Here is a 16,335-nt window from a genome sequence, read left to right as displayed (position 1 = left end):
GGTTTGAGAGTTTCTGAGAGCTGGACAGTAATACCAGCTCATCGTCGACTTACCATGTCCATATATATTGTTCGTGGGTCGGCCCTACTCAACGAGTCCTGCTGTTGAATAAGCAGCTGGGAATCTCCACATATCTCACATATATTCAGCCACTTCGAGGGAGAAAGATGCCGTGCTGTAGGGCGATGATATCAGAGCCATCACCACAGGTGAACGGATTGAGTTGCAAGATACGGCACCCGGAGTTCTTGCCATGGCCCGCTCGACCCGCCTGGTACGCGAAACTCGTTCGCTGGTTCGGCATATCGTGCACAGACGTCTAAACACCGCGAAGGGAAGCAGCAACGAAACCGGTTCGGCGCCATGAGCACAAATTGTGGTAGAGGTTGTCGGATAGATCGCGAAAAGGCGGCGCAAGCCGCCGAGACCATCTCCGCAATCTCCGGTACTGCTCAGATCTGCCCCTGCCCTGCATATTGAGCATGACTACACCTGCTTCTCGCTAGTTGCAAACCGAACTGCTACTTCGTTCTTTCGTTAGGTACGAACTCCATCAACCGGATCAGATAAAAACTATTACGGGAGGCGTTCAGGTATTTGAAAGTGCCCTGACCGATTCCGTCAGGTATGCGTGCCGGTACCAATTCAAAGAAGATCACCGAGCCGCCCAAGACAGCAGACACGAAAGAGGCTAACATGGCTGTCGGGAAATTCATCTCTAGTCTCAAATTCGGCCCTTTCTCCATATCGAGCCAGGTGTTCCATTTATCGCCAACAAGACTGAGCTATGCGCTCGTAAACCTCAAGCCGTTAGTGCCAGGCCATGTGCTCGTCTGCCCGACACGATGCGTCCCGCGATTATCACAGCTCACGGCAGAGGAAACCGCAGACTTGTTCTTGTCCGTTCAGCGAGTGTCTCGGACGCTCGAACGCGTCTTTCACGCCTCATCACTCAATGTGGCTGTGCAGGATGGTATCGACGCTGGGCAATCGATTCCCCATGTGCACGTACACATCATACCACGAAAACCTCACGATCTTGATAGCCAAGGCGGTGCAGACTCAATCTATGACATGATGGACGGTGAGCCGGGAAATCTGGGCAAAGCCTTCTTCGAGATGCAGCAGGCGAGAGAGCAAAGGAAGAATCATCGCGCCTTCTCCGCTGGCCCTGATTCGGATAGGAAGCCACGGTCTGAGCAAGAGATGCAGGAAGAGGCGGAGCAATTTCGGCGAGAGATGATGAAGGACGAGAACAACGATTGAAGCCTACTGTCGATCGAAGAAGCTAACACGACCGTTCGACCAACATTATGCAGACTACCTGTACCGGTTCCACCAAGCCAGTGGCTTGTTGTTTCCGGCTTTCGCTACCGAGATGTTCACAGAATCGGCAGATGGGCCTGACAATTCTATGATTAAGCATTTCTCTAAAGAGTGCCTCCAAGCTGCGCTGAGACACCTTGACGATCGACTGGCAGCTAACAAGTGGCTGGCTGCTGGGGAATTCACATTGGCGGACATATTGACAGTATTTATCATCACCACACAGCGCTATTTCGGACCACAAGTTAGTCTCAAAGGCTTTGGCAACTTGCTCAGATGGCTCGGTGACTGTACTGCGCGGCTGGCATATCAACGTGTCATGCAGAAGGGCGATCTGGTCCTGGACCGGCCGGACGCGCCTGAGGTCAGCCTTCTGGCAGCTGGTGGAACGAAAAGCAGCCAGTGGAAGAACTGATGGCTATGGGTCTGCGTACTGACGCGGCCGGTACTATCCGGTTCTGAAAAGGCCTGTAGAGTAGAAGAGCAGGGCTATTCACAAGCCAGCTAGACCTTGCCATCTGCTATCAGACAAGGCCTAGAGCAGAGATGAGATATCTTTGAGATGATCAGGTAGAATCTCGAATGACAATCTGACTCAAAAATGTATACCTCAGTCCTTGCTTCAATGCCGTGACTCTTCAATATACACACGGGAGATTGTGATTCGAAGAAAGAAGCAAGAGCACAAGCAATGCCCCTCAATGAGGCTGAGGTAGCGGTCCTCCAAGGCTATGTCTTGGCAGAGACCCACCGCGAATATCAAAAAGTTGCCTGCGGGGAGACTCAAACCGATCAACAGGAACACTGTTCAATCCCATCACTTCCCAGCGATCGTTCTCCGCCAGTAGCGACAAGAATCGCAACTTAGTGGCCTACGAGAACGTTTACCAAGGGCCCTTGCCCCTGAACATACAATATGTCGGCCACTCAACTTTTGAATCCAAAGGCCGAAAGCAGGCGGAGAGGTGAAGCGCTCAGAACCAATGTCAACGCTGGCGAAGGCCTACAAGATGTCCTTAAATCTAATCTAGGCCCGTCAGGTACGCTTAAGATGCTGGTGGATGGCTCGGGTCAGATCAAACTTACGAAAGACGGCGCGGTGCTTTTGAAAGAGATGCAAATACAAAACCCTACGGCCGTCATGATCGCAAGAGCTGCCACCGCTCAGGACGATATCACCGGTGATGGAACTACTTCGGTTGTGCTCATGGTGGGCGAGATGCTCAAGCAGGCGGACCGCTTCATCCAAGAAGGACTGCACCCCCGAGTGATTGTCGATGGGTACGATCTAGCAAGAGACGAGACGCTCAAGTTCCTCGACTCTTTCAAGGTCACAAGGGAAATCGACAGAGAACTCTTGATGTCCGTTGCGCGGACGTCACTGTCCACTAAGATCAACAAGACGCTGGCAGAACAGCTCACCCCTTCGATAGTCGACGCCGTCCTCGCTATCCAGCGCAAGCCTGAGAAGCCCGACCTGCACATGATTGAAATCATGAAGATGCAGCACCGCACCGCTTCTGACACGCAACTCATCCGCGGCCTGGCCCTCGATCATGGCGCGCGTCACCCTGATATGCCCAAGCGCGTCGAGAATGCCTTTATCCTCACCCTCAACGTCTCTCTAGAATACGAAAAAACGGAAATCAACTCGAGCTTCTACTACAACTCTGCCCAGCAGCGCGACAAGCTTGTCGCCTCGGAACGTCGATTTGTCGATGACAAGCTCAAGAAGATCGTCGCCCTCAAACACGAAGTCTGCGGCAACGACCCCAAAAAGTCTTTCGTCCTCATCAACCAAAAGGGCATTGACCCGCTCTCCCTCGACGTGCTGGTCAAGAATGGTATCCTGGCTCTTCGTCGCGCCAAGCGCCGCAACATGGAGCGCCTACAATTTGTCTGTGGTGGCCAAGCCCAGAACAGCGTCGATGACCTAGACCCTTCTGTGCTCGGTTGGGCGGGCTTAGTTTACGAGCACACACTTGGTGAGGAAAAATACACGTTCGTTGAAGAAGTCAAAGACCCCAAATCCGTGACCCTGCTCATCAAAGGACCGAATCAACATACCATCACCCAGATCACCGACGCTGTGCGCGACGGCCTGAGGTCCGTCTACAACACCATCGTCGACGAATGCGTCGTCCCCGGCGCCGGCTCCTTCCAGATCGCCGCCGCCGCGCACCTCATGTCCGACGTCTTCCAGAAGCAGGTCAAAGGCAAAGCAAAGAACGGCATCGAAGCCTTCGCCAAGTCCCTGCTCATCATCCCCAAAACCCTCGCGGCCAACAGCGGCCACGACATTCAGGACGCCATCGCCGCGCTGCAGGACGGCTTCGCCGACGGCAACGTCGTGGGCCTGGATCTGACGACAGGCGAGCCCATGGATCCCGTGCAAGAGGGTGTTTTCGATAGCTACCGCGTGCTGAGGAACAGCATCTCCAGCAGCGCCGGCATCACGAGCAATTTCCTGCTGTGCGATGAGTTGTTGAAGGCGCGCCAGATGAGCCGGCAGGGTGGGCCTGGCGGCGGCGCGCCGGAGATGGAGTAAAAAAATCCCAGCAGGGGATGGGGGACGAGCGGGCAGGCAGCGAGAACAAGCAAGTTGGTCGCGTGCCGGACGGATAGACAAACGAACAAGGAAGTCCAGGAAGAGAAAAAACTTCCAGCATTGCATTGGGCAGGAGGGCGCTAGCTCTACGGTTGATATGTCAGCTGAGATACCCATGAATGAGAAAAGAGATTTAGAGCATGAGTCTTCGCTGTACTGTGTGTGTCTCGCGAGCGTCGCGTCACGTACCGCAATTAGGTCCAAGGTGTCAGTAATTCGTGGTGTATCTCCCTGTCGACATAGACCCATTCGTCGTCCTGTTCATCTGTAACATTCATGCCCTGACCATACGGGCAGGTCTCAGCCGTAGCAGCTGTCAGACTTTCAGTAGCATTTTATCCTGAGCCCGCTTCCTCCCTGTCTTATCCCTGGCACAGCAGCTCTATCGCTTGTTCCACAAGGCGCTCACAGTGTCCCGCACTCTCGCCTCCTGTGTCCGAATTTGTTCCTCCGTCTGACCCCTTCCATGACCTCTACTGTCGATCTCCATCGGATCACCACTTCCCCCCTGGGCCGCCTCACTCTGTGTCTGGCCCTGCTCGTTGATAACTTTTGAGCCATCGACTACCTCCTCCTTAGGCTTCGGGTCCAAACTCATCTGATCCGCCTGCTGATGCATCAGGCCACCTCCTTCCCTTAGCTTGTTGATCGCGCGGACTGTGTCGATTGCTTTGTGTAGCGTTCTGCGGGCGTTGAAATTCTTCTTCACTGTCGGAAGAAGATCTTGGCCGCCGCCGACTGGGGTTTCGGGTGAGGTAGGATCCACAGGCTTGATCCAGGCGTGTTGGAGCGCTTGGTGTGAGGTCATGCGCGCGCGTGGATCGACCGTTAAGCAGCGGCGGATGAAGTCTCGAGCTGGTTCGGAGACGTTGCGCCAGTATTCGATGGGCGTGAAGGAGTAGTCGGCGGCGAGGATGGCCTGCATCTCTTCAAGGTTGGAGTCGCGGTCAAAGGGTGTGTAGCCGCAGAGGAGGAAGTAGGTTATAACTCCAATAGCCCATATATCACTGCAACAGTATTAGTAGGGAGATAAGTTGACTCGAGATGCATGGGCAACGCACACAGGCTTGCCGTGGCCGGTCTTCTTGAAGATCTCCGGTGCCATGTAGCCGGGCGTACCACAGGTGGTGGTGAGAACGTGGAATTGCTCTTCGTCCATGATCCTAGAAAGTCCAAAGTCGGCAATAAGTAGGTCTGCATTGTCCTCGGGTGTTCTGAAGAGGAGGTTTTCTGGCTTGAGATCTCGGTGGACGATGCCATGATCGTGGAGGTAAGCGACGGCGGACAGGGTTGCACGGATCAGGTCTGCGGCGTCAGACTCGAAGTACGAGCCCTTGCGGCATATCCTATCGAAGAGCTCTCCGCCCAATGCTAGGTCGGTCACAAGATATACTAGAAGGATTAGCCCATAGTTGACAGATGGTTGTATGCCCAACTCACGGTTGTTCATGGTTTCGAAGTAGTCAACCAACGTTAGGATGTTTCTGTGACCGACTGAGACTCTCTTGAGAACCGCGATCTCGTTCCGCACCTGAAGCCAATTAGTATCGTGGTCTGGCTCTGAAACGAGGTTGGCTCACCATATGCTCGCGGCCCGCCATGAGTCGCTTGTTGATGACTTCGACATTAAATATTTTCATAGCAGATCGTTGGTAGCCAGCTCACCTTTCGCAGCATAGTATCTGCCAGTGTCGATATGTACACATTCCTTGACCACCGAATAGGAGCCAGCTCCTAACGTCTTGCCTACGTTCACATGTCAACCGGCCTGCGCATCAGATCCCGGTAACATCTCATACCAGTCTTGTACCTGCATGGTTGGATCTGAGGCTTCGGAGTATGCTCTGCCATGTTGGCGTTGGCAGACAAGAGGTATAGCGATCGTAGGCCGTGAGAAACACGGGGCTGTAGGGCCGAAACAGTTGCTGGCGGGGTATCGAAGTGGGGGAGCCTTGCGTTGGTTCTGGTTCGATTCGGAGGGATCAGCAGCGAGGGATGAATTGGGTAGACAAAGCAGTGAAAGAGATTCGTTATCGGCCTGAAGATTATATTGAACAGATGAAGAACGGGAAGCGAGCATTACTGACACTGCTGACATGGCCCGCGTTGGATGGCCGGCAGCAGGTGCGGAGGCAGCGAGCCAATCACCGCCAGGAACTACGTTCAGCCTCATGGCCCTGGACTCCGACCCCTATACCGCGAGAGACATTGATATTCCCAGTTAGAAGGGTCATAAGAGCAGACGTCACGGTCATATGGAGCGCATTTAACTGCTCTTGTTATATTCGCTGTCATATCGGAAAGCTGTGCCCGTATTTCCCTCTGTTATCGGCGCTGAATATCAGGAGAGCCATAGTATGCCTAATGAATAGTCCACACAGTCCACAGAAGATCTGCAGCAACAGAAGCTCGTTATTCAGGCGATCCTCTCGCAGTGGTCCCCTCCAGACAAGCCAAAGATTGATGAGCGTCAAATTGCTAGTCTCCGAGATGCGATTCGTCTTCCCATCGATTGTCACTTGCATGAGTCGGAGCTTCTCCAGCAAAAGGAAGACTGTGGTCAAGGCCTTGCTAGGAGGTCTCTCGGATTCCCATGTTGTGACACTCGGCTCCCTTAAACCAGTACGAGCGTTGAATTTTGGAAGTCTATGCCGCGGACATGGTATGATCTTGAAAAGTTGAGGAACGCTGTAGATGAAGTTGACAATTTGGGGGATAAACAACAGGAGCAAGGTTTTGCTGAAATGAGCCATGATCGCAACGCAAGCAAATGTCATGCCGGCAACGTAGCAGTAGGTATCGCCGACAAACGCCCGGGCGGGGTATCGATTATGCAAATACAATGCCGTGGAAACGCCGACAAATGGGAGTAGCAGGTATAGTGTCATCAGATGAGACTCCGTCGCTGGGTGAGGATGTGTTGCATATCCGTTGTTGAGAACTGGGTTGCCGGGGAATGGAACCAGGTATAGCGAGGAATTCAGTATCAGAAGGCCGGCAATGACCAGAGATTGTCCAACTTCTAGACCGTTGATACCGGCCAAAATATTGATCGAGTTTGGCGCAAAGATTGACACAGCGGCCATGAAGGCGTAGTAAAGGAGGCCCAGGTCGATAAGGCGCGTATGACCGGGCATGTAGGGAACGAGAAAGTTTGGAATAACAACCGATGTGACGCCAAAGTCGACATAGTACACAATTAATAGTGGTACGCAAGCAATTGCTGGAATGAAAAACTTGTGTCGCCATCTAAGATCCAGAATATCATCGGCCAGCCCAAGAATGGTGGTTGCCTGAAGAGTGTTGAGGACCGACTGGTAGGAGCCAAGTTTTGAATGAGGGAAACGCTGTAAGAATCGGCCGGTCTCGATCTGATTGACTGTCAGGACGACGTCTCGGTTCCCGCCACCTGAGGTAGCAGCCACAATATCCTTATAGAAAGCGAATGGGATGAACGCTATCAAGACCAGTAGATATACAGCCGATGCAACAGCGCCCATGCACTCTGGTCTGGGACACAGCGTTAGCCGCCTGTCAGCAGTCTGCATTCAGAAAACTCACATGTCCTTCGGAATCGCTTTGCCCAGATCCTTGCCTTTGAGTCCCGCTTTCATGAATGAAGGCCCCGACCATCGTACAAAGGCATATGTCGAGGAAAAGGCCACTCCTGAGAAAGCCAAAGAGGCCACCAATGGTGCGCCGTCACCTTGGAAAGTATTCCCAAGAATTGCGCTACAAATTCCAAATAATGCAAGGAGGCTCCACGTCTCTGATCGACTTAATGAGGCGGCCATGATCTTTGGCCCTTTGAGGCTCGAGGCTGAAGCCAAGAGGGCGCGGAATCCAAGTTGGGGCGGATTCAAGTATCAAGGAAAGTCGCCTTGAGACGTGAAGTTCGGATGCAAAATGAGAGCAGTCATCTCAGCCATAGGACGATGAATTCATAGTCTCAAAATGCATTGAATAGATGAGCACAGTAAAAGAAGAAACCTGGCCTCATTGATCTGTTCAATTCATGGAGCTGCTCGGCCAAACGTGGCGCCGGCAGCAATAGCTCAGCCTCAGCTAATTCATTTTGGGTTAGACATATGCTAATGTGCTGCTTAGTCCAAGAGTTGGTAAATGCTATATCGGTGACCAGCTCTGCATTCAATATCTAGTATCGCTCGAGCCTTTAGCCTGCGGGTCGTTCCTACCGAAAACACCGAAAACACGCAGAGCCTCGGTGCAAAAGTAGAGGCGCCCAACCTCGACATCATGAAGAGCTAGCTGAAACGCGACTTGACAATGATGGAAGTCGAGCAATTTGAGCCTGGCCACGATGACCGTGTGACAGTGCTGCACGCAAACTATGACGGCTCGCGACTTCTGACGGCATCCATTGACCACAGGGTCAAAGTGTGGGACAGGGATCCGAAGACAGGCGACCGAACCTTGATTGAAACGTTCACTGCTCATGATGCGGATATTCGAGACGTGAGTCGCCGGCATCATAAGCTAATATTATGCTGACAGCAAGCAGGCCAAGTTCGTCAATCCCACGGTAGGAAGCTACATAGGGACAGTTGCCGCGGATCTCAAATTTCAGCTCTGGGGGGAAGATGTTTCGCAAGGATTCAATACTGGTCGTCGATTCCGTTTGATTACCTCGATTCCCTCGACGCCCCGGGTTCCGTTTGCGTCGCTCGACTTCAAGACAGTCGATCATGTATACACCTATCTGGCGTTGATTGATCGTCAAGGATTACTTTCCGTCTACGAACCTACCTCACCGGATGATCTCAAGGAATGGGTACTCCTCGATCAATTCAACGTCTCCTCTTCCGTACCTGGCCGTGGCGACGAGTCCAGCTTCAAGGTTCGATGGGACCAAAATGAAGTGCCTCTGCCATACATCAACTCACTATCTGACGACGACAAGCAAATGAGCCTGGTGGTTTCCAGCCTGAACGAGGTGAAGATATACCACTCGAGGAATGAGGCAGATTCTACTGCGACGACAGGCGAAAGCAACGGTGCATCTCATCGATTGACCTTCCATGAAGCCTTTCGGCTACCCACGCATCCCGCTCTAGTCCGAGACGTTGCGTGGGCATCATACAACATTCGCGGCACAGAAAGAATTGCAACGGCATGCAAAGACGGATCTGTCAGAATCGTCGAGCTTGCAGTGATAGAGTCCCAGGCATATGTCCAGAATGGTGACTCCTCATCGAGATCAGGGCAAGGTGGCGGGCGTGGCAGCCGGCGACCGCCCCCACAGTCATCCTTGACATCTGCCATCACTGGACGATCGAACTCCAGCATGAACAACAACGCCGCAGAGGCCCGAGCGGCGGATCTTCCTTTCACCTACAAAATCCAACATTCTTCTACGCTGCCAGCCCATGGCGATGCGTGGTCAGTGGCTTGGGATGGTCAAGGCCAAATATTGATGTCTGGAGGAAGCGATGGAGTGACAAAGCTGTGGCGTAAAAGCATCCAAAGTGGGCAATGGATGCTGTATGCAGACCAAGCAGTCGATTTTAGCGAAGGTGGCGACGAGCAGTAGCCTCCGTACTCCGTAGTCATATTCTACTGATACTAATTGCCTGAGTTCCTAGCTGCCGGCCGGCAGTGGCTGACGGCGCGGTGTCTTGTCGAGCTCCGCTGCGGGGGGGGCGGCGCCAAGAAGCATGGGCGGCCTTCTAAGCTCCGTGCCTTGTTGAGCTTCCTATCTCTAGCGCGTCTAGCTTAACGACATGAAAATATCAGATCGTCAGTCCACTGAATGTTGGTGAAGGTCAAGGACAATGGCAGACCAGCTGGCCCCCCATATCAAGTCGAGTCCACCGCAAGAGGGCATTGCGCGACACCCATCGCTGGCCGAATCTAATGATGGCAAATCCCCGACTCACTCACGCAAGAGAAGCGTGGACCAAATGACTGGCGGTGATAGCCAAATCACTCGTAAGGGAAGAGCTTGTCTCGCGTGCCGGAAGCTCAAGGTCAAATGCGACTCGCTCGAGAGGGGAGACTCAGGTTGCTCGAGATGTCAGCGATTGGGCCTGGAGTGCGTAACTTCAAAACGTCTACGAGTCAGTCTTGATGATGACGGGTCAGTCTTGATCACCAACCGACAACCACCTCTGTCTTTAAACGTATTGACGATTTCAGGCAAACACATCCTGCTTTTCAGAGATTGGAGCGAGCCACCGAGGACATCCTTGCCAAGCTCAAGATGCCAAACCTCGAGGCTTACTCCGAACCACAGCAACCCGTGCAAAGGATGCCAGAATCTCTTGCTCCGACAACCCGCGAACCATCTCGAGAGCCCGAGCCGAAAGCAGAGCATGATATAGCAGGCGCGCCAATGGAGGGGTTGTTTGAGGCTACCCAGTTGAATACTCTCCGTGCTCGACTTCGCGGCGACCCCAATAAGCGGAGTTCGCGGCGCAAAGTCGAGTCGGATCTGATCTCTCAGGGTATCATCTCGATCGAAGAGGCCGAAGAGATGCTTCAACTGTGAGTGACTTCGCCTTGTTGTGAGCGTTACTGACACAGTCCAGCTACAAAACATCATTGTCCCGCTATCTGTTCAACGCGACTATTTCAGAGGCTCGCACACTCGACAGTGTACGAGAGTCGTCTACCTTCTTCTTCACTGCCATCATGTCAGTAACTTCGCTCCATGTTCCTGGTAAGGAGAAGATCCATATCCAGTGCACGAAAGCGTTGCGCGACCTCATTGCATCCAGCATGTTTGACCGTTTTCACACTCTCGAGGACATCCGTGCTCTATGTATTGCAGCTTTCTGGTTGCCGGATTTGAGCTGGAAACTTAGCGGGCACTGTGTTCGAATGGCAACGGAACTCAATCTGCACCAGGCATTCTTCAAGGCGTTCTACTCTCACAAGCAAACTCCGCAGGAGAGGGAGCAATCATTCGAGAAGGCTCGACTGTGGTACTTGCTCTACGTTCTCGATCACCACTTTTCAATTGCCTATGGGCGGCCACCAGTAACGGCAGAGCTACAGGCAATCAAGGAGACTGACGTCTTTTTGAGTGCCCCAGAGTGCACGTTATCAGATCGCCGAGTCCTCTCGCAAGTTACGTTGTTCGCTATTCTTAGCAGGGCGTACAATGTTTTTGGGCTCGAAGCAGAAAGATTGCTCGAGGGAGACGATGTCACGTTGCTCACACATGCCCGTTTCATCGAGGAGATTGAGAGATGGCGTCAGAAGTTCCGTCATTTTCTGCAAATCGACCCTCATGTTGGAGATTATCCTGCCATTGGCGTTGACTTGCATTACAACTTTGCGAGTATGATGTTAAACTCGTTTTCATTGCGAGGCCGGTCTCTAACATCGATCGGCGACCTGCCTGCCACACTTCGGCCTCTTGCGTTGCATGCGATTGAAGCTGCACACAAGATTTTGCAGATTGTTCTTGAACGAGGCGATATCAAAGAGTCCCTGGTCGGTGTGCCATTATACTTGCACACCATGATTGCATTCGCAGTGGTGTTCTTGATCAAGATGTCACCTCGATGGAAACTCATTGGAGTTACGATCGATGTCGAGACAAGAACAAGACCTCTTATTGAAGCCATCATCACCACAATGCGACAGTCTAAAGCAGGAGCGAACCACATAGTGTACAGTATGGCGAACGGGTTCGAACGGTTGCTACGGCGCAATGTGGGACCGAATGGCGAGCACGCAGGTCATCTACGCCAGGGTCACCAATTACCGCCTATTATGCCTCCACAAGATCCCAACGGGCGTCATTTCTCAGCACCCATTTTACCAGGCCAGGAGTTCCAGCAGTCTCCCGGGTTTGGAGGGCCGCCTCGAAGCAATTCTGGGTACGATACGTATGGCATCAGCCCCAGCTCCGGCGCGACCTATGGAGGCTGGCAAAATGAGGACGACATGCTTTGGAGCATGAACATGGGTTACGACCTGCTTGCGAATGCACCAGACGTCAATATGGCATCGTCATACGCTTTTCACGACATGATGTATGCCCCCCCATCCCAAGGAGGTTGATCATGAAGCAAAAGTCGAGAGTGCGACGCATTATTGCCACATAGTCGTGTAAATTGCTCACCGGTGTAAGAGGCATCCGCGCTCATCTCATTGCGACAGCGTGTTCGCTGCTTTGCTGGCTTTGTTCGGCGTTGGAAGCCATTCAAAGAGACGCCGGATGCACTTCTTACGTCCGCAAGCATTGTGCTTCGGTTACAGCTTCAGGCAGCGCCAGGCAACAAACCCCCTAGCCAAGCAATCAAATCACCTGATTGCGCTCACATCTCGTGAGACCATGTCTTCCCCGCACACCGCTATTGGTAGCACGAGGACACGCGCTCGTGTTCGAAGCTTCAAGGGTCCCGTATCTTTGCACATCGAAGCTATGCGAAAACGTCGATTTTCAGAGTCGGTCAAAAGTCGCTCCAGTGGTCAGAGAAGGGTTGAGTGTAAGTCAAGAGGTATAAAAGGTCGTTGGATAGTGCACAAAGATCGCTTGAGAGTGTCCAAAGGAGAGCTACATTCGTACCGTCCATCAAAGCAGCTCATACGTCAAATCCCGCACCTTGACGGGCAATCAACACCACCATGGCCACTGCAGACGTCAGTCGTTCCGCGATGAGACGACATTGTCACCCACTAACAACCCATCAGGTCAGCAGCTACAGCGACTACCTCCCACTGCGCATCTCGCTCCTGGAGAAGGAGAAAGAGCTGACGCGTCTCCGTGACCAAATCACCAAGCAACGCAACCAACTGCCGCTTGTCGCTGTCGATAAAAGCTACGAGTTCGTCGACTCCGAGTCGGGCGAGACGCTGTCACTGCGCAACCTCTTCGGCGATCGGAAGCAGCTGATTGTGTACCACGCCATGTTCTCGCCCGACCAGGAGCAAGCCTGCTCATCTTGCACGCTCTTCCTGGACCATATCCCGCCACTGGAGCACCTCCGCTCGCACAACACCAATCTCGTCGTTGTAAGCCGGGCCAAGCCAGAGCAGATCAAAGCATACAAGGAGAAGATGGGGTTTGATCGCTTCCGCTGGGTGAGCTCGTACGGGCAGGATTTCAATTATGATTATCAGGTGACGGTCGACAAAGAGAAGAACCCGCACTATAACTTCCAACCTGCCGAGCATTGGCAGCAAAGGAAGATGCCGTGGTTCGCCGAGGGGGAACAGCCGGGTCATAGCATCTTTGTGTTGGGTGGGGAGCCTAAGGATGGAGGTGTGGGCAAGGGGGGAGAGGCGGGTAAGGTGTACTATGCTTACAGCACTTATGCTAGAGGTGGCGAGGACGCCATGACTACGCTGAGGTGGTTGGACTGGACTCCGCTCGGGCGTCAAGATGGCCAGCTCGAAGGGGCTGAGGGAGTAGGGTACAAGCGCCGGGGTGAGTATTCGGTGGAGGAAGTTGGGGCGAAGCATTAGTCCGAGAAAGGAGGTGGTTACGGCGAAGGAGATGTGGAAGTACCTGGTCCTGTGCTCTTGCTCGACGCTGACCAACCATCTCTCAACTTCCAGCTGAATAATTCTGCTTGTCCATACGTCCAGAATCAAGGCTCAATATGCACCCGTGCAAGCATTCCGCGATCACAGGCAGTAGTTGTAAAAGACACTTTCTGATTGGCGGAATGCTGCCCCAGTTCTCCAGAGAATTTGGGACCCAACGCCGGTCGCGGATCACAAAAGTTCTCCTGGGACGGAGTAGCGACCACCATTCTGACAGCTGGTCAACGATAGCGACATACCCTCCTCTCCTCTCTTCTCCTCACCATGGCAAGCCTCATGCAGCGCACTGCCCCGCTGCGTGCTCGCTGCCCTCTCGATCTCGGCTCCCGCGCCCGAGTCCCTCGCCGCACCTATGCTGTCCCCGCGGCCAGCCAGTCCTCGCCGCGCCGCAAAGCTGCCGTCCCTCCCTACAAGAAAATCCTGCAAAACTTCGAGGACGTGCGCTCGATACTTGGTTCCCAGAAGCTGAGCTTGGCGGAAAAAATCCTCTACTCCCACCTCGACAACCCTGAAGAGTCTTTGCTCGAGCACACCGACAATGGCAAGAGCATCCGCGGCAATGCCAACCTCAAGCTCAAGCCCGATCGTGTCGCCATGCAAGACGCGTCCGCGCAGATGGCCATACTGCAGTTTATGACGTGTAATTTGTCTAGCACAGCGGTGCCGGCGAGCATACACTGCGATCACATGATCGTCGGCGAGAAAGGCGCTGATACTGATCTTCCGAACTCGATCGCTGGGAATAAAGAGGTCTTTGACTTTCTCGAGTCGGCTGCAAAGAAATACGGAATCGAGTTTTGGCCTCCTGGCGCGGGCATCATCCACCAGTCGGTGCTCGAGAACTATGCCGCCCCAGGTCTGATGATGCTTGGTACCGACAGCCATACACCCAATGCCGGCGGCTTGGGAGCTATTGCGATTGGTGTCGGCGGTGCCGATGCTGTCGATGCACTCGTCAACGCGCCCTGGGAGCTCAAGGCCCCAAAAATCCTGGGGGTGAGGCTAGAAGGCAAGCTCAATGGCTGGGCGTCGCCTAAGGACGTGATTTTGTATTTGGCCGGCAAGCTCACCGTTCGCGGAGGCACAGGATTCATCATCGAGTACCATGGTCCTGGCGTCGACACTCTGAGTGCCACTGGCATGTCCACGATCTGCAACATGGGGTAAATTTGCTCTCTGGCCTCCGATTCATACCGGACTTCACTGACTCTTTCTAGCGCCGAAGTGGGAGCTACAACCTCTATCTTTCCCTTCACCAACAGCCATGTCCCCTATCTCAATGCCACTGGTCGCACATCGATCGTCGATGCTGTACAAGGTATTGCGTATGGTTCAGAGAAATACAACTTTCTAAAGGCCGACTCCGGCGTTGGGTATGACCAGGAGATCACCATCGACCTCTCAGCACTGGAACCACACATAAATGGGCCATTCACCCCGGACCTGTCGACGCCGCTGTCCAAATTCAAGGACGCTGTGAAAACCAACAAGTGGCCTTCAACTTTTGGAGCTGGTCTGATCGGCTCTTGCACGAATTCATCCTATGAAGATATGACACGAGCGGAAGATCTGGTTAAGCAAGCGCATGCTGCTGGTTTGAAGCCGAGGTCTGATTTCTTCATCACTCCCGGCAGTGAACAAATCAGGGCCACTCTCGCAGACAGCAATACCCTCCAAACATTTTCTGCTGCCGGCGGCACTGTCCTTGCCAACGCTTGTGGTGTAAGTTCTACACAAACCCTTGAAGAAGCCTCCCTATTGCGTGCGAGACTGGGTCTCAGTCGCAACATAAGATCACCTACTGCTCTTCCCCTATGTTGACAAAAGTATACTGACATCTCCCCAGCCTTGCATAGGGCAATGGAAACGAACCGACGGGGTGGAGAAGGGCGAAGAGAACGCGATCTTGTGCTCGTATAACCGAAACTTCCCTGGCCGCAACGATGGCAACCGCAAGACGATGAGCTTTTTAGCTTCCCCTGAGCTCGTGACAGCCATGTCGTACTCTGGCTCCACTTCCTTCAACCCCATGACGGACTCGATCCCTCTACCATCAGGCGAAGAATTCAAGTTCCAGCCTCCAAAAGGCACTCGGCTGCCCGGCTCCGGCTTCTCCATCGGGAACCCGGATTTCATGCCCACCACAGCTTCGCCCGACGCCGGTGTCCAAGTCGCGGTGGATCCAGAATCCGACCGTCTTGCCATCCTCGACCCATTTGAGCCATACGGGGAAGGCGAGCTCACAGGTTTGAAGGTCCTCTACAAGGTCAAGGGCCAGTGCACCACCGACACAATCTCCGCCGCAGGGCCTTGGCTGAAGTACAAAGGGCACCTGCCCAACATATCGGAGAACACCCTCATCGGAGCCGTCAATGCTGAAACCGGCGAGACGAATGTCGCCTACGATGCCGACGGAACCCAGTGCTCCATCCCCGAACTCGCTAAGAAGTGGAAAGAGCAGAACCAGCCGTGGCTGGTGGTCGCCGAGGACAACTACGGCGAAGGCTCAGCTCGCGAGCACGCGGCCTTGCAACCCCGCTACCTCGGCGGTCGCGTCATCCTGACCAAGAGCTTCGCACGCATCCACGAGACGAACCTCAAGAAGCAGGGCGTGGTGCCCTTGACCTTTGCCGACAAGGCCGACTACGACAGGATCAGCGCTAATGATGTGGTGGACACAGAAGGCCTGTACGATGTCCTGCAGAATGGCGGCCAGGGCGATGTCAGCATCAAGGTCACCAAGAAGGACGGTCAGAGCTTCACCATACCCGTCAAGCATACGCTGAGCAAGGACCAATGCGGCTTCATACTTGCAGGCAGTGCACTGAACCTCCTGGCAAAAAGCAGCGCGTCATCATTATCATGAGCTCTAATCCTTCGGT

General features: G+C 53.6%; 9 protein-coding genes across 9 annotated transcripts; 7 read left to right on the top strand and 2 right to left on the bottom strand.

Moving 5' to 3' along the window:
• Positions 1-627: 627 nt before the first annotated feature.
• On the top strand, positions 628-1,266 carry HMPREF1541_00267 (uncharacterized protein; the record flags this gene model as incomplete). The annotated part of the gene is made up of 1 exon (XM_008712573.1): positions 628-1,266. The coding sequence occupies one exon, from the start codon at positions 628-630 to the stop codon at positions 1,264-1,266; it is 639 nt and encodes a 212-aa protein (XP_008710795.1).
• A 112-nt stretch (positions 1,267-1,378) lies between these two features.
• On the top strand, positions 1,379-1,741 carry HMPREF1541_00266 (uncharacterized protein; the record flags this gene model as incomplete). Its single annotated transcript, XM_008712572.1, has 1 exon — positions 1,379-1,741. The coding sequence occupies one exon, from the start codon at positions 1,379-1,381 to the stop codon at positions 1,739-1,741; it is 363 nt and encodes a 120-aa protein (XP_008710794.1).
• Positions 1,742-2,242: 501 nt separating this feature from the next.
• HMPREF1541_00265 (T-complex protein 1, zeta subunit) lies at positions 2,243-3,874 on the top strand (the record flags this gene model as incomplete). The annotated part of the gene is made up of 1 exon (XM_008712571.1): positions 2,243-3,874. One exon carries the CDS (start codon positions 2,243-2,245, stop codon positions 3,872-3,874), a length of 1,632 nt encoding a protein of 543 aa, XP_008710793.1.
• Positions 3,875-4,316: 442 nt separating this feature from the next.
• Positions 4,317-5,785, bottom strand: HMPREF1541_00264 (uncharacterized protein; the record flags this gene model as incomplete). Its single annotated transcript, XM_008712570.1, has 6 exons — positions 4,317-4,941; positions 4,996-5,326; positions 5,375-5,465; positions 5,515-5,552; positions 5,600-5,680; positions 5,734-5,785. 6 exons carry the CDS (start codon positions 5,783-5,785, stop codon positions 4,317-4,319), a joined length of 1,218 nt encoding a protein of 405 aa, XP_008710792.1.
• A 440-nt stretch (positions 5,786-6,225) lies between these two features.
• On the bottom strand, positions 6,226-7,728 carry HMPREF1541_00263 (uncharacterized protein; the record flags this gene model as incomplete). Its single annotated transcript, XM_008712569.1, has 2 exons — positions 6,226-7,444; positions 7,496-7,728. 2 exons carry the CDS (start codon positions 7,726-7,728, stop codon positions 6,226-6,228), a joined length of 1,452 nt encoding a protein of 483 aa, XP_008710791.1.
• Positions 7,729-8,221: 493 nt separating this feature from the next.
• Positions 8,222-9,485, top strand: HMPREF1541_00262 (uncharacterized protein; the record flags this gene model as incomplete). The annotated part of the gene is made up of 2 exons (XM_008712568.1): positions 8,222-8,410; positions 8,457-9,485. The coding sequence occupies 2 exons, from the start codon at positions 8,222-8,224 to the stop codon at positions 9,483-9,485; spliced, it is 1,218 nt and encodes a 405-aa protein (XP_008710790.1).
• A 241-nt stretch (positions 9,486-9,726) lies between these two features.
• HMPREF1541_00261 (uncharacterized protein) lies at positions 9,727-11,965 on the top strand (the record flags this gene model as incomplete). The annotated part of the gene is made up of 3 exons (XM_008712567.1): positions 9,727-10,031; positions 10,091-10,438; positions 10,483-11,965. 3 exons carry the CDS (start codon positions 9,727-9,729, stop codon positions 11,963-11,965), a joined length of 2,136 nt encoding a protein of 711 aa, XP_008710789.1.
• A 567-nt stretch (positions 11,966-12,532) lies between these two features.
• HMPREF1541_00260 (uncharacterized protein) lies at positions 12,533-13,372 on the top strand (the record flags this gene model as incomplete). The annotated part of the gene is made up of 2 exons (XM_008712566.1): positions 12,533-12,547; positions 12,599-13,372. The coding sequence occupies 2 exons, from the start codon at positions 12,533-12,535 to the stop codon at positions 13,370-13,372; spliced, it is 789 nt and encodes a 262-aa protein (XP_008710788.1).
• Positions 13,373-13,717: 345 nt separating this feature from the next.
• HMPREF1541_00259 (aconitate hydratase, mitochondrial) lies at positions 13,718-16,319 on the top strand (the record flags this gene model as incomplete). Its single annotated transcript, XM_008712565.1, has 3 exons — positions 13,718-14,616; positions 14,671-15,175; positions 15,300-16,319. The coding sequence occupies 3 exons, from the start codon at positions 13,718-13,720 to the stop codon at positions 16,317-16,319; spliced, it is 2,424 nt and encodes an 807-aa protein (XP_008710787.1).
• Between the last annotated feature and the right edge of the window lie 16 nt (positions 16,320-16,335).

Source organism: Cyphellophora europaea, assembly GCF_000365145.1.
Source record: "Cyphellophora europaea CBS 101466 unplaced genomic scaffold supercont1.1, whole genome shotgun sequence".
In the NCBI taxonomy this organism is placed as follows: Eukaryota; Fungi; Ascomycota; class Eurotiomycetes; order Chaetothyriales; family Cyphellophoraceae; genus Cyphellophora; species Cyphellophora europaea.
Note: the sequence above shows the minus strand (reverse complement) of the source record. Positions and strands in the feature narration are given on the sequence as shown.